The 17050-nt window shown below is 29.2% G+C and overlaps 1 protein-coding gene across 2 annotated transcripts in view; it reads right to left on the bottom strand.

The window, feature by feature from the left end:
- ND-75 (NADH dehydrogenase (ubiquinone) 75 kDa subunit) overlaps positions 1–17050 on the bottom strand; it is an 82387-nt gene that overhangs the window by 46140 nt on the left and 19197 nt on the right. For both annotated transcript variants that reach the window (XM_085817431.1, XM_085817430.1), the window contains exons 5-10: positions 9909–9985; positions 7166–7247; positions 4239–4303; positions 3880–4143; positions 3287–3386; positions 1369–1518 (exon numbers count right to left, since the gene is read on the bottom strand). In XM_085817431.1, the coding sequence (XP_085673557.1) occupies positions 1369–1518; positions 3287–3386; positions 3880–4143; positions 4239–4303; positions 7166–7247; positions 9909–9985 (738 nt within the window). The remainder of the gene's footprint in view (positions 1–1368; positions 1519–3286; positions 3387–3879; positions 4144–4238; positions 4304–7165; positions 7248–9908; positions 9986–17050) is intronic.

Genomic DNA, 17050 nt, shown 5'->3' with positions numbered 1-17050 from the left:
AAAATAGAAAATAACTATTTAAAGTACATAGTCCTTAAATGAAAATAATAACTCAGTTTGTCATTACTTTTTTCAATTCACATTAATTTCATTTCAAATTCAAACTGTCCAACAAAAACTGCAGTTGGAGTCGACGTGTTTTTAGCAACTCCACCTCCGACTCCTTTTGCCCCAAAATCTGCCTAATTCCGATTTTGACTCCAGCCCTGATTTCAATATGCATTTTTTTTAACCCATGAAAAGGAACCTTTTTTCTTGTGTACGTTCATAATTCTAGATCTAATCTACGTGCATAATTCTAGCATTACAAATCCCTAATGTAAATAAATAGCAATTAATTATCAATTTATACTAATGTAAGCATAAATATGAAAACTGCCTACTTAGTGATAAAAAGTTAAGAGGATTTTAAGGGTGGAAAAGATTCTAGTCAATATTTTATTTATCATTTAATATTTAATACATTAATAAATATGTTGCTCCAATTTAAGCTTGGTTGCTTAATGACTATTCATAGCTCAAAAGAAAATGACAAAAATATGTAAGTAAATATAAATTTCACTATAAGTTAAATTTATAAGTTGATGAAATCAATAGTAAAAATAATCATGTTGCAATAAATATTTGCTTTAGTTTGGTTGTATATTAGGAGCAAAAACTGTTTGTGCCTTAACCTTCTGAGTGCCATGGCCGGTTTTATCTGTTCATGAGATCTTTTGTTACTTGGTACATATCAACTTATAATTTACAATATTTTGCTTTCTTTCAATAATAATATAAATGCCATCTTAATGAATGTAAGTTTATGAAAATAGAGTCTGGAATTGGTAAATATACAAATTTAGCTAATGAAAGATCTTTAGATACAGGTCTTCATGGCAGATCCAAAAACCCGGGCTACTCAGGGTTAAGAAAATGGAACTACGTGTGACTACTTTTGAAATCAACATTTTATTAAAAATCTATGCCAATCTAGAACTGCTTATTTTAACTGATTTTAAATTCTGTAGTGGCATGTTTCTCTCTTCCAATTATGAAGGTTTTTTTTTTTTTTTTTTTTTTTTTTTTTTTTTTTTAAAGCTTAGAATGAAACAGATGAGTAAAACTGCGTGTGACTAAGGCTTTAAAAAATATTTCTCCAAAATATATGGGTATAATCAACATATCTTTTATAACAGCAACAGTTTCTGAATGTCTTCAACTATCCCAAAATATTTCCCATGAACTAAAGCGCATAGTGTATAAAATTCTAAACAATATTTGTAATTCACCAAGATCAAAATTTTACTTTTGATGGTTTAGAGAGAAAATAAGATGGATATATATGGTTACTATAAAATATTATACAGTTAGATCTAAGCTATTTACCTGCTTTGCCACTTTCATAAGTGCTTCTTCCCAATCACATGGACCGAGAGAATCTGACTCAGATTTGCACATTGGAGTTACAAGCCGCTGAGACTTCAGTCCATCATAAGCAAACCTAGTTTTATCAGAAATCCATTCTTCATTTATCTCCTGTAAAGAAATATCCATTATTTCTCATGTAAAATTATTAGCATTTTTACTATAATTTTTTTTTCTTAGAATCCTATAAACATCCTTGGCTAACCCCCAAAAAAATTGTTTGTCTTTTTTCTAAAAGCACAGAAGAAAACTAACTCTTAATATTGAATGAGATGGTCACATATATCTGGTATGACAAATCTCTGCAATTTGTTACACTGCTCTGTAATACATTAAGTTCTGTTACTCGTTCATTTACTTAATTTTAACATGAAAAATTATCGTTAAAAATGCATGATCCTGATACTGCAAAATAGGATTCAAAAGGGGAAAAAAATTACAATACCCCCAAAAAAGTGTTATGATAAATATCATAACACTATCAATGATATAAGGCTATAGCTTAAATGACATCTGACTTTAGCTTTAAATGTTGTTGTTGTCATTTGAAGGATTAAATGCAACAAAAAATTATTAAATTTCTTTCATTAATTTATTAAAATTAGAATGAAATAATCATCATTAGATGAAAATCATTCATCATTACAAAGGTATTTCTCATCAGTGTTTATGCATTCAATGCATATATAAACATCATATTTAGTATATAATCAGTACACAAAATGTTTGTGCTAAACAGCATTTAGAAAACAGGCAGCATCATTTCAATGCAGGCTTTCAAAATTTTTAAACTGTCTTTTTTCTCTCAGATACTACTAATTTTAAACAATATAAATATATTCTGATAAGTTTTTCAAAACATAAGAGTATGGCAATATGTGGTATACGGAATGAATGAATAAGCTGCAGTGAAAATAAGACGAATAATAAAAATAATTTAAACTATATTCTAATTAAAATTAAATGAAAATAAAAAGTTAAAAAAGAAAAAGAAATTGTGACTTAAATTCATATATGATAAAGAACATTTTAATAACTATGCTACTATTACTCCAATACGGTCATACATTCTTCCCAGTAACTACAGCAACCATTACAAGTTTCCAATTAAAAACTTTTATTTCCTGATGTTTTCATACAGAGTACATGGCATAACTTATGACCATATTAAACTTTTACTGAAACAATAATAGTGACAGCTTTTTTTTTATTATTATTTATTTATGATCCAATAAAGGATACTAAGCAACTACCACTTCATTAAAAAAAAAAAAAAAAAAAAAAAAAAAAAAAAAAAAAAGAAGAAGAAAACAAAGAAGATAAAAAATGAATCTGTGCTTTAAGAAGATAACACTGTGGATTATATGGCAAATTTTGATGGACCTTGCAGATTATTATTAAATGATTAACAAAATAATTACTGATATGTCTTGAATCACTGCTAGAAGATTCTGATTATGATAATAATGAAGAAAAAAATTAAACAGATATAACTGAATACCTGATGAAGCTTTGGTTTTAGGAGAAAACTATTTTAAATTTATCTTTATTTTATACAGCATATCTTTTATATGTATATCTTTATTTATGTACAACTATAAATACTAAGGTTGCATAATACACTTTTCCTCATTAAGAAATATTTAAATTTTGCCATGCACATAGAAGCAAACATACAAAAACCAAGATGACTTCAAAAACAAGCATTTTACAGGTGAGTTATTCATATTTTCCACAACAGAAAACATACTAATATGAAAATAAAAGCCTAAGTTACAACCAAAATGTGTCTATAAACTACTGAAATGTAAAATTTTGGCAGCATTAGCTAAAAGTAAAGATGCAATAAATTAAAGTAAGTAAATATATAATAAATTACTTCATTTAAGCGAGGTAGAATGCGAAGAACTTCTCCTGTACGAGTACTAACAATAATGTTAGAACCTAAAGCATCAAGCACATCAATGGATTCTGTTTTCCTATTTAAAAAAAGGGAGGATTATCATATAAATTATTAGAAAAATTATTAGTACCTAGTTTTAAATTCACAGCATGGTAAAATGCTACAAGTATTTAAACTATAAATAAATGTGTCAATCCATATTGGTTCAAGAATTATCCAGAAATTAAATTTTATACCAATTTTAGAATTTATATTCTCTTTAAAGAAAGAAAAAAGAAGAAGAAAAAGAAAAAAAAGAGAGAAAAGAAAAAATAGGAAGAAAGAAATCAATTACAAAATGAAAATAAAAACTAAATTAAACCATAATACCTATACAAATTATTAATACCTAAAATTTTGGTTAAAAATATAAAGCTGGTTAAATTTAAAGACACAGACTTAAAAGTTTAATCTTATCAGTTTTAATGATGTTCATGTTGTGAATCTTAAATTATACATATTAAGAGTTTAACTATATGAATTGTTAAAAACACAAAATAAGAAGCTTTACCACAAAAAGTAAATCCTACCTTGTTTCCCAGGGCCTTGCAGTAAATGAATATGGTTTAGAAGTTAAAGCACCTACAGGACATAAATCAATAATATTCCCTGAGAGTTCTGAAGCCAGCACTTTCTCTACATACGTTCCAACTTGCATGTCACTACCTCTCCCTGTTGTACCTAAATCATCTACACCTGCTACTTCACTTGCAAAGCGTATACAACGAGTACAATGAATACATCTGGTCATAATAGTTTTTACTAAAGGTCCAATATTTTTGTCTTCAACAGCTCTATAAAAACAAAAATTTTATATAAGCAATGAAAATGCTTTAAGAAAATACCAAAATACATTATAAAAAATGATTTCTTTACAAATCTTTAGTACCGCTTTCCTGTAAAATATATATCTTGAAATCTGCTTCGATCACTCCCAAAAGCCATTGATTCATCCTAAAATTGAAAAACAAGAAAGAAAATACTTAAAACATACAAGAAAAGAAAATGCTTAAAAATTATTTAGTTATTATTCTCTCACTCTATTTAACTCTTTGCTGCATCATGTCCGCTCTAGTAGACAAAAGTTTAAATTTGTTTATTCTTCTGTAAATGCATTAACAGATTCCATTCCTGTGTTTATTCATTCTATATTATTAGAACTTTCAACTGTCGATCATAGATGGCTGTATAGCAGCACTAAGCATTGCTATTTGGAAAATGGTTGCTACTTCTGTTTCCAAGTTAGTACAATTTCTCATAGTAAACATTATATAATATTGCTTATATTTTCTTATACTGCCATTTTTTATTCATAATTAGTAATTTTAGACATTTTATTTTAAATGTCAGTAAATCCTAAAATCCTACCTTGAGAAAATTGTGGAGTTTGTAAATAAAGATCTACCGAAAAGAGTGAACTGAAACCCAAATGTACTGCTTATCAAGCCAAAACACCACTGGAAATGTTTACATTTGGCAAGGAATTTCTAGAACATTTGACATTTGAATTCTATAGGTACAGGTTACAAAAGCGTAGCAAAATGAATTCAATCACAATCGACGAAATGAAGGCATTTTGGGGGATCTGCATATACGTGTCAGTTGTAGATTTAACATTTAGAAGATGGTAATGATCACTGCAAACAAGGCAGGATATGATTTCAAATGCAATGACCGTAAAACGTTGGGAAGAGATTTGTATGCATGTACATATATGCATGCTGTCCACTGTAGTGAACAAACAGTAGCAATTATTTAAAATGAAATTTGAATAAAATTATTTTTTTTTTATTATTACTAAGGTTATTTTAAGTAGAAAAAATACAAACATTTTCGTTTAACTTCTCTAGATTATTTGTATGCAACAAAGGGTTAAACGTCAAAAGAAAAAATTATTTTCCCAAATATGCAAATTATTAACTTGGTAAAATAATTAACATTATAATCAACTCAAAATTCACTGGTTTCCGCATAACCAAAAGGACTTATTAATTATTTGACAGGTGGCTTAAACTATGGTAAAACTGTTCTCTCCAGTTAACTGCAGAAAACTAATTTCATAGATAACTTCATTAATGTCTTAATTTGATTTTTAACAATGATGGGAATTAAAAACTTACTTTTGGTTTCATCAATCAAAGTAGTATATTCTTAAAAAGTGTAACAAATTGTACTGGTATTGTAATGTTTACATTAATTAAGAAATTAGTGATTTGAGTCTTTAGTATAACTTTCCATATTTTTTAACAAAATGCAAATTAGTTGCCTGAGCATTCATAAGTCGAGGGTTTTGAATGTTTACTAGTTATGAGCTTTTCGCAGCTTCACTTACAAGTTAGGTCCTATCGCAAGCTTTGCCAGAGATTATTTTGGCTTCAGCCATTTATTCTAGCCGATGTCAAAATATTTCAGCCAGCTTAAGTAGAGCATGACTGAGCATAAATGAGCATGTGAAGACTCTGACTACATTACTTAAATATGAATTTCACTTATGTTACTTTAAATACCCAGAAGCTGTGGAGTTTTGTTTTGAAGCACAAGCGGTGGCTTCAGTTAAATTTAAATAGGTAATAATTTTTTTTTTCTAATTTTTATCGGACATTGTCATCTTAATTCAGACTAGAGCAATAACTCGCTAGTCAGTCTAGTAGGATCTGAAAGACATTACTTTAAGCTTCTACACAAATAAAACCTTACAGCAACCTTTAAAAACACTTTTAAGTATCATATTTGTTATAGCTGTATAATATTTGAATTAGACTATTAAGTTCTTTTAAGTACTATCTATACTATCACAACACTGTTTGTTTGCTTTAAATATTTTTAAGTAAATTTAGTAGCTATTCATCATATTAGTGTAAAATCTGAACCAAAAACTACAGAAATAACGACATAAAAGTAATATTTCATTTTTGATGACAATTTTGCCCAGCATCTGGCATAAAATCAGCAACAATCTTTTACAGCAATGTGGCACAAATACATTCTTTAGCATAACAATTATGCAACCTTTCAAGAACAGCTGAGCTTGCTTTTTGTCTTGAAAGGTATTTTTCTCATAGCTTATTATTGTACATAAAAAGTTATTTGTATTTATCTCTATTTTTTTTAGTTAGGAATTAAAAATTTTATAATATTTTAATTAAATGATTAAAAAAAAATAAGACACTAATTCAAGAACAGCTTTATGTCAAAAACTTTTTTTCAAAAAAAAAAAAAAAAACTTAATCAGATAATGATTTCTACATAGCTATTATATTCTTATTTTGTTAGAAATGTAATTTTTCAACCTGAATTTGTTGTTATATCTGAGTCTGTAGTAAATGTTTGATACGCATTATTTTAATCCTTATAAGAGCTGCAATTTCTACTGGAATAAAAGCTTCACAAACCAAATGAGCTATATTTCTGCATATCTCTAGGTTAATTAATCAGTACAAGAAACTGAAATATAATAATTTTATACATTTAATAAACAAAATAAGTAACAATACACAAATAAAATAACTTTAGTAATCACAGATTTGTACACTCTCTTCCTCTGCATGAGTGCTTAAATATAAAATAATTTTATGAAATATTTTGCAACTATTTTGCAACTTTAATTTCAAAAACTCTTAAGATTTGTTTATGATAAATTTTCAGATACTTCAGTTAATAAATACTTACTTCAGTTACATAAATACAAATACTTTCAAATACTTCAGTTTATAAGTTAAATGAAAGAAAATGCATTTAAACTTATAAACTGAGCATTTGTACATGATTTAAGAAAACTTATAAGAGTAGATGGAAGGAAATAAAGGAGATACATACTTGTAAATCACATTCACCACCTTGATCACAAATTGGACAATCTAATGGATGATTTATCAACAAGAACTCCATCACACCCTCTCTAATTCAGAGTTAAAACAATCTTAAAATTTCAGAACAACAATAAAAAAAATTATATAATAGATTTAACAGTAAAAATAAGATGTTAAATATACAATAGCATCTCCTATAAGGGACAATTCTATTGTCCCCTTTGAATAGAGACCTTAATGTTAATCTCATATTAAGGGGTACTAAAAATAAATAAATAAAACAATAAAATAAAATAAAATACAGGTAAAGAAATAAATAAAAATTAAAATACTCTTTGTTAGTAATCTTTTGAGGTTTCAAAGGTATGTTTGTGGTTTGTGAACGTCTTGTGGCAAAGGAACAATAAAATGAAAATTTAGACCCTTTGTTTTGAAAACTGCTTTTCAGTGAGATTAAGGGGAACAGTTTTTCAGTTAGGCTTTTCTGTTGGGAAAAAGTATGTTGTGATGCAATAAAAAAGACATTTCACAGTCACAGAATTCAAAATCCAGTTATTCTTGCTATTAATATTAGTTATTCTCCGTAGGGAAAAGAACTTTTAACAATAACGTATTATCATCAGCTTATTACCACCTGTGAAATTTTATGTGTGCCATTACGTCCTATATTTTGTTTAGTTTTCCTTATCATCAACAATTATTCAGAACATACAACATTTCATAATAATCAGTCAGTTTCAATGGAAGTTGGATCACAAGTCCGAACCCTCCTGTGCTGAATCTACTTCTACCCGTGAGAGGAAAGACAGTTAACAAGTTAACAGTGTTAACAAGTTATAAAACAATCCAAGACAGAAGCCAATGGGAAAGTGGTGAGATGACTGCTACACCTGCCAAGATAAAGAATCTCACAATGTGGGTAGACTGAAAACTTTCATCATTGTAAGTTCTTGCTAGGACTGGGGAGAAAAAGAAGTGTAGTTTTGCACTTGTGAGTTATTTTTACATGCTTTACATGCTTTTTTGCACTTGAGAGTTATTTTTACATGCTTAGCATGGCTTCAACGAGAAAAAAATTAACATTAAAACAAAAAGTTAAACTAAGTTTTTCTGAAATCTGAAATAAGTAAAAAGCAAATAAGTCATGTGCTAAAGGATAGAGAAGAAATAAAAATATTATGCATTACTAATTCAAATGAACATTTAGAATAAATGAAACATATGAAATAAATACAATAGCATTCAATTAGTTTTGGTTGCAAGAACAAACAATATTCCCATAAGTAGAGCAGTATTCAGTAGCCTAGCGAGGGGGTCTGTCATGCCTTTGGCACCGCTCACAGATGGACGCCAAATGGTCCCCAAGACAAACAAGATTTTTCAAGAAATTGAAATTTTTATTTTGATTGATTTCTAGGAAATGTATTTTAAATTCATAATTAATATAATATGAATATTTCCTTTCTTGATTTCCCTGATAAAATGTGTTATAAATGATTTGCTTGCAGTAAATCAATCGAATACTTCCATATACTAAACGTTCTTTCTTTCTGAACACTTTTTTTTTTTTTTTTTCTAAAATAGTGATATATTTTTATCTTTTTAAATGAAATGAACAAACATCTCATGCTTGTTATTTTAAAATGATAAACAATACACTATAGTCTCACATTATAAGCTCTTATTATTAATTTTTAACACTGCACCATTCATTTATAAACACCCTTTATATGTGCATATGAGCATAAAGTTATATAAACTGAAATAAAAAGAGATAATTTTAAAAATATAAGTTTCTATTTTGAAACAAATTAAATGTAACAAGAATTTTAAAAAAGGATTTGCTTTAAATAAACTGAAAATAATGAGAAAATTATTTTAAGTGCACACACACATACTCAAGGGCTTCTTTATGAGGAGACGTGTTTCTGCATGGATAACTTTCCTTGACATTATTTTGACTGTGTGGTTTCTTCTAAGTCTTTTTTTTTATTCTTTATTTTAGCATGGATTTTTTTTTTTTTTTTTTTTTTTGTGGGCTTTTTTACCAGGTCACATAAAAAGCTTTTTTTTTTTTTTTTTTTTTTTTTTTTTTAGCTACATTCTTTATATAAATATAATAAAACAATATAATTTCATTCATGTTTTACCCATATAAAACATATTTATATGCATAATCACAAACTCTCTCTCTCTCTCTTTAAAACTGACAAATATTTCTCTGACATAAATAACAAATCAGTACAGAAATCACCTCTATAACTGAAAACATGTTCTCTTTAAAGAGACCAAAACACTAGCAGAACCAAGGATGAAGGTTCATAAAGGTTTTTCTGGAACTCATATTATTATCACATTTTTTGAGAAATATAAAAGAAAACAGTCAAAAGTAATCAAAGGAGCACTAAATGTATTTACAAAATTTACTAGAAGCAATTTTATGAAAGAGGAGGAAAATATTATTTTTACAATTTGTTTATTAGCAAATGACAAGAATCTGCTTCATTTTTTAATAATAAAGAGTAATATTGAAAGCACATAAAAGGTTATCTTAATTGTATGATATAAAATATATAAGAAGATGCTATAAAAATTAAATTTTATGAGTTAAAAGATGAATAATTCATTAAAAATACATAAAAGCAAAATAATAAAAATATAACACCTACAATATATAATATGATCGTTTTTGTATCAAAAGTAAAAATTCATCTATTGTAATTTAATAATATTAAAATTATTTCAGTTACCTTGCTTTCTTAGTCATTTCAGAATTAGTTTTTACCCTCCAACCATTCATAACTGGCATAGCACATGCAGCAACTGGCTAAATAAAAACATACATATAAAATGAGATTTTTCCCTCTCACATTTTACAAATATTAACAGCAAATCATGCTTAAATATTTGAACACTACACAAAAAATTAAAAATCTAAATGTTTGTCTTAATAAAAAAATTGCAACTAGTTGCTGATTAATGTGTAATTTGAACACTTATAATTGCTTTTCTTATCATTATATGCTAGAAACAGAAAGCCCCCTAATTTAAAAAGTTCATTTACCCTGACATTTGATAAGCAGGTTCTTAAGAGTTCTACATGCTTCACTATCTTTGGAACACTTTTTTTTTTTCATAATTTACAAATTTTTTCATAATTGACAATTTACAATAGATCACACAGAGAAATGTTTTGCCTATTTAAATATACTGGAATTCTCTTCACCTAATTCTGATATTGTCACAAGTTTAGATTTATATCAGAAGTTTTTCAACTCTGTCGAATCAGGTAGCCCTTAAAATTATACTTTTCTTTTCTAAAACTCTAAAAACTGTGATTTGGAAGAGAGGAAGTAGAATTTTACAAGAAAAGTTTTCAGAGGGACTAGAGAGGACATTTGCTGGCAGAAAATAGATTTTGCTTTGTCACTGGCAGAAAATGATAATAATTCGCAGAAACTGGTGAAAGCATTTAGAATGTTTTACTTATTAGTAATATATACTAATTTCTTAAATTAATACCTTAAAAAGAGCATTTAGTTTATTTAATATATGTTAATAACAAAATAATTAATTACCGCTTTAATCAGCATGTACTTCTAAGAACGAAAAAAGAGTAAATAAACTCAGTTTTGCTTCTTTATATAACTTTACTTCTACAAAATTATGTGCTTAAAATTAATCTTTAAAACGAAACAAAAGTTAGCTGAATTACTGAAGCCAGAGATCGACAAGAGATTAATAGACTGAATTTAAGGATTTTACATACAGGAAAAAGTTAATGAGAAAAAGTAAATGTGTTGTTAGTACTAAACACAACAGAATAAAAAAGAGATCCACCAAAACTATAGAAGTAAATCAGCAATAAAAATAAGCAACAAGTAAACTTAAATTCTAACATGGCAGCTTGGAAAGTATATAATTATTTACTATATAATTCAACTCTACTTACTCACAAAAAAAAAAAAGTAAAACGAGATGAAGAAATGTACTGGATGAGAACACTTATAATATATTAGGACAGCATGACAGACATTACCATTAAAACAAATTCAGGTACAACTCTAATATACGCCCTAATTTCACCAAATGTGGCGATATGTGTTCTGCGCTGGTTTTTGGCGTGATTGCGTGTTCTATGGCAACCCTGTTGACGTTGAAAAATCTTTCGCTGGAGCTCGTTGGTTCGCCTCTGTGTCTGAGAAGATGGGAGGGAAAGATAAAATGGTAGTTGTTGAATTGAAGTTCGGCAAAAGGAAATATGATTGTGGCTATCCTGTTGAGGGGTAGTGGGTATTTGGAACTGTGGAAAGAGGCTCTGGGAGATTATTTTTAATGGCAGTGCACGATAGACGTAGGGATTTGTGATTTTATTTATTTGTGAACCATAGTATAAATTTTCTGGATAGTGATTACGTGGCGGCATGTTAAAGGCGGTATGAAATTTATATTTCTGCTATTCGAAAACGCATTAATTCATGGTAAGTGCATTTTATTTTATCCTTGTTATTTTGTAGAATGTTATGTTCATTGGTTCTTTAGTAGGAATTTCTGTCGTTATTGTTGTTATTTTAAATTGTTTGAAATTTATTTTAGTTTATTTTGTTGTTTAGTGTCTAGACTGTACAATTCGTAGATGTTAAAGTTGAAACAGAACGCTGTGTACATGGTATTATTTGAAATTTATTTTTGTTATGTTATTTTATTAAAGCAAGGAGTGCGTAAATCGTGGATTCCTTCCTTGCCTAAATTGTACAATTCGTAGAATTTTTTTTAAGTTTAAACAGGATGCTGTGTACATGGTATTCTTTGAAATTTATTGTTGTTATGTTAATTTATTAAAGCGAGGTCTGCGTAGTTTGTAGATTCGTTCGTTGCCTACATTGTGCAATTCTTAGATGTTTTTTTAAGTTAAAATATGTCGCTGTGTACATGGATTCTTGTCAAATATTTTTGGTTAGAAACTTTACGTTTTTGCTATCTAAATTTTTTGTTTTTGTTTCGGATTTTTAGCTAAATTGCGTGTTCAAAACGTAGTTCTTGCATGTGCGAAAACCGCGTTTTTGGAGACATTTTAGGCTAAAAGTTCAAAATGTAGACAAAAAATTTAGATAGTAATATGGCAGCGTGAAGTTTCTCGCCAAAAATACTTGGCGAGAAATTTGGCGACTTGAGGGCGCATATCAGAGTAGTTCCCAAATTCAAAACACACAGAAATGTTTTAAGTGGTAAAAGCAAAGTTCTTATGCAGTTATAATACTCTATTCATTTCCAGTGAGCACCTATCTTTTAGAAGAATATTCAGTGCATTAAAACCATGTTATTATTCCTTACAAGGAAATAAGTGGCTGGAAAATGCACATACTGAATGAACTGAATGTCTGATACTGAATGACTGAGGTACATAATGTTAGATGAAATCTGAAATTGGGGACTGTAAAGAATATCCACAATGATCATGTTGTTACTACTGCTATTTATGCATCTACTAAATGCACATATTTACTATTACGTTGCACTAAATTTCATAACATGACACTGCATAAATAATTATGGAAGGAATAACAGAAGTATAGAAAACAATACATACTTAGAAAAAAAAAGCTTATATTAACAAGAAATTAGCATAAAATAGGGTAAATGAGAGAGGTGCATGAAGAGAACTATTTAGTTCTTAATGATTTGCAGCTGTTTTTCTTATTATCTTAATCTGTTATGAAGTAATGAAGTACCTTTTTTAAATAATGTCTTTGTTTAATAATCATCACACAGAAGGTACTTGTCTAAAAAGAATACGCAGATGCTATGAAGCCATATTAATCAGAAATACAAGGTGGAATAGTCCACCTGTTTGCTTGAAATCATTCATAAGAAAACGTTCACATTATTTACAAATACCGTATTTGAGGGCATATAAGACGCACCCTTATTTAGAAGGCCACACACAAGGAAAAAATATTTCAATAGTCCACACTACAGCGCGGTATCACAATAACTTAAAATGTGGTTTCTTTTAGTTCTCACGTTTCGTAAAAACAATCATTGAATGCAATCACCAAACATATTTTTATTAAGGAAAATTAACAAATGGCAAGCTATGAACGTGATATGTAAATTTCAATAATGAATAAATGAATGAACGGCAAGCAATACATAATACGAAATAAAGCAGAAACAACAACAACAACAAAAAAAAAAAAAAAAAAAAAACAGATTCAAGGAAAACGTTGCCTATCATGAAATTAGACTTTAATCACTTTCAAAACCATAAAAATCCTTTTCACTATCATCATCATCAAAAACGAGAATATCGTAATCACAACCGTTTCCATCATCGCCAGTATCACCTTCTTTGAATAATGCGTCGTCTGCTGTTCCGTCAAGAGCATTACTGATTCCGCACTTCTTAAAGGACTTAACAATTACTTCAGCTTGTACGTCCTCCCAAGATCTTTTTACCCACTCGCACACTTGTAAAATAGAGGGCCGCTTCATTCTACCTGAGGGTGTGAGGGCGTGATGTGGCTCTCCTATCCACTTGTTCCATTGTTCTCGCACTTTTTCCTTAAATGGCTTACCGATACATCTAAAGGCTGCAATTTGTTAGTCAGTCCACAAGGAATGACAGCTATCTGAATTTTTAATTCGCTCGCTTTATTCTTTATGGCTTCAGTTCTATGGGCACTAAACTAATCGAAAACCAAAAGAGAGCGTTTTCTTAAGAGTCCACCAGGTCGTCTCACCCATATGTTCTGTAACCACAGTTTCATCCCAGCTTCGTCTATCCAGCCTTTTGGATGAACATGAACAATTGCACCCGTCGGAAGTTTTTCTTTCGGATGAGTTTTACTTTTGAATATGAAAAACATTTCAATAGTCCACACTACAGCGCGGTATCACAATAACTTAAAATGTGGTTTCTTTTAGTTCTCACGTTTCGTAAAAACAATCATTGAATGCAATCACCAAACATATTTTTATTAAGGAAAATTAACAAATGGCAAGCTATGAACGTGATATGTAAATTTCAATAATGAATAAATGAATGAACGGCAAGCAATACATAATACGAAATAAAGCAGAAACAACAAAAAAAAAAAAAAAAAAAAAAAAAAAAAAACAGATTCAAGGAAAACGTTGCCTATCATGAAATTAGACTTTAATCAGATAAGACAGACGGTAGTTTGGTGCCATCAGCACAACATGCTAGAACTACAGTATATCGGGTTTTTTCATGACCTGTGGTTTTTATGGTTATTAATTTAGACCCTTTAATACTCACAGTCTTGTTGGATGGTACATCAAATGTAAGTGGAATCATCTCGGTCAAATAGGAATATCATCCATATTTCCTATTTGACCGAGCTCAAAAGAAGTTTTCTTGTGTGCATTTATAATAAACCTATGAAATGCTAGTATTTTTTCTTTATAATCTGCTGGCATTTTCTGTGCAATAGTTGTTTTTGTGTGCATTGATAAACCATGCCTTTTCATGAACCTGTAGCACCAGCCCTCAGAACCTGAAAAGTTCTGATTCCCATGTTTTTCTGCAAATCCTTTGGCCTCATTGATTATGAGTTTAGTTGAAACACTTATCTCAGATTACCTCTTATCTATCACCCACATTTTTACAGCATTTTCAAGTTCAGGCCAAGATGGAGCTGGGCATCGAAGGTTATGTTTTTGTTTTTTAGCAGTCTTCAGTTGATCTTCCTGCAGTTGCCAAGTACTATCATTTTTTCGGTAGGAGGACCGAAATGCCTACTGCTGCTTTATTTCCACACACTTTGGCATAGTTTAACACTCTTAGTTTATACTGAATTGTATAGCTTAATCTCTTGTTTCCTGTAGTCATATTTTCCAGAGTATTTTTTTTAAACAAATAGTTTTAAGCAATGATACCAACATGTTTATACAGAGTAGCACCGATACCGACATGTGTGTCGGCTGAGTCAAAGAAAGTCTATTTAAAGAAGGAAATGCTCCACAGACATAACGTGACTGTCAAACCTGTTCGAACTTTGACATCAGCTTCGAGCTTTGGCGTTTTTTGGCGACAGATATTTCACACATGCACAAAATAATTATGGCAGATGTAGGAAAAGTTATGTGTGTCTAGACCTTTATCCGGGCTAAAAATAGCATTCAGTATTGAAAGTTAACCTGTGTCCTTCACATATAAGATGCAGGTAACTTTTTTAAGATTGAATTTAGGAAAGAAAATGTGTCTTATATGCCGTCAAATACGGTACTTAAAAATCACAAAGTGATACTGATGGTGAAGCAGTACTTGAAATGATAAATAATATCATAGTTATTAAAGACATTGGTTGTAGCTGAATAAACTAGTTATACTGGGTGTGATCTAAAACTGATTGTTAGAGAAATTTCATTAGTACATCTGACTGATGACAGCCTAATGGAAACAGCAAAAGCAAGTTAAAACTAGTTTCAAACAGGCTACCACTCAACATTATGTGCTAGCTCACATGCTTCATTCACAGTATATCAGATCTAAATTACCAAATGGAGTAGGAAGAGAGTACTAACATTACTTCATGACATAAGCCCACACTTTGAGTCTTACATCAGAGCTTTTCACATAAAATCAGCTCTTTGCATAAAAAATATTTTTTGAGTGTAGACTTATAAAACGTCTCAGCATTGACTAGGTAGTAAAATTAAAAAATAATCCAAATGAAGACTGATAACTTTTATTTGCGCGATGGTAACACTGCCTGCAACAACGCCAGATTTCTAAGAATATTCTCCAGCTTTTCATTTATTCATAATAAATTAAGAAATTCTTAAGGTCTTGAATGATCATTGAAACTGGTCTTTTACTATAAACAATTTGTGAAAAAAGTCAGGCAGAACTTAAATAAGAATTCATTGCTATGTTATTTTTTAATAAATGTAATAAATGTTAAGGCTGAACCTGTATAATTTTAAAATGCATTACTCTGTACTAAACATAATAGAATAAGGTTTCTAGTATGTATTCTTTTATTTTATGAATTTGTTATAAGTCATTACCATCAAATCGGGTATGTTTTAATTAGTTATAAGCCATAGTCCCATAGCTTTTGCCAGAAACTTACCAGTCCTGAGTGGAACATTTTACCATCTACCATCAAATTTGACAGCTCTATCATCCTCAGGATTAGCAATATATCAATGTTGCATGTACTTTATATTAAAAAATAAATAAATGAAAAGGAAACCTTTATTTCATTGTAAATTTAATGTAAATAACAGATTTACTTTATATTATTTCAGATAACAATAATAATAAAAAAATACAAAATAGTATTTAATTAATTACTTTAGATCAGGGTTTCTTAAACTGTAGGTCGCGACCTGCAGGAGGAGGGTCGCCAAAAATTTTTAGCAGTTTTGATATTTCTTTAACTTATTATAATAATTTTACAACTACCAAATATTTTTACACAATGTATCTTACATAAAGATAAGACAATACAGACAAAGAAAAAAACAAAAAAGTTTTAATGCATTTTTTTTTTTATAATATGAACGTTCATTTTACTTGCTTTGTACATGACGCTGTCATTTTGTCTGTTACTTATTTAAAATTTTCACATTGTTCTATGTCTTAAAATTAGAAATTAAAGTTAATGACCTAAAACTGCAATAGTATATTACAGTACAAGTGAAAAAAAAATGACAGTTTCACTCACACGTGTGACGGATTTGTGCAATACTTATGGGGTTCCACAAAATTTTTGTAAATATTATGGGGTCCTGGGGGTCACGAAAAAATCTCAGTGATAAAAAGGAGTCGCGACTGAAAAAAAGTTTTAGAAACCCTGCTTTAGATGGCTAATTCAATGGTCCACATGGTACTGGTTTAAAAAAAATGTTTTCAAATTTT

This window comes from Stegodyphus dumicola, chromosome 5 (assembly GCF_044657685.1).
Source record: "Stegodyphus dumicola isolate Sdum_Otavi_A_Nest chromosome 5, ASM4465768v1".
In the NCBI taxonomy this organism is placed as follows: domain Eukaryota; kingdom Metazoa; phylum Arthropoda; class Arachnida; order Araneae; family Eresidae; genus Stegodyphus; species Stegodyphus dumicola.
The sequence above is the reverse complement of the archived record's forward strand: the minus strand, read 5'-3'. Positions and strand labels throughout refer to the sequence as shown.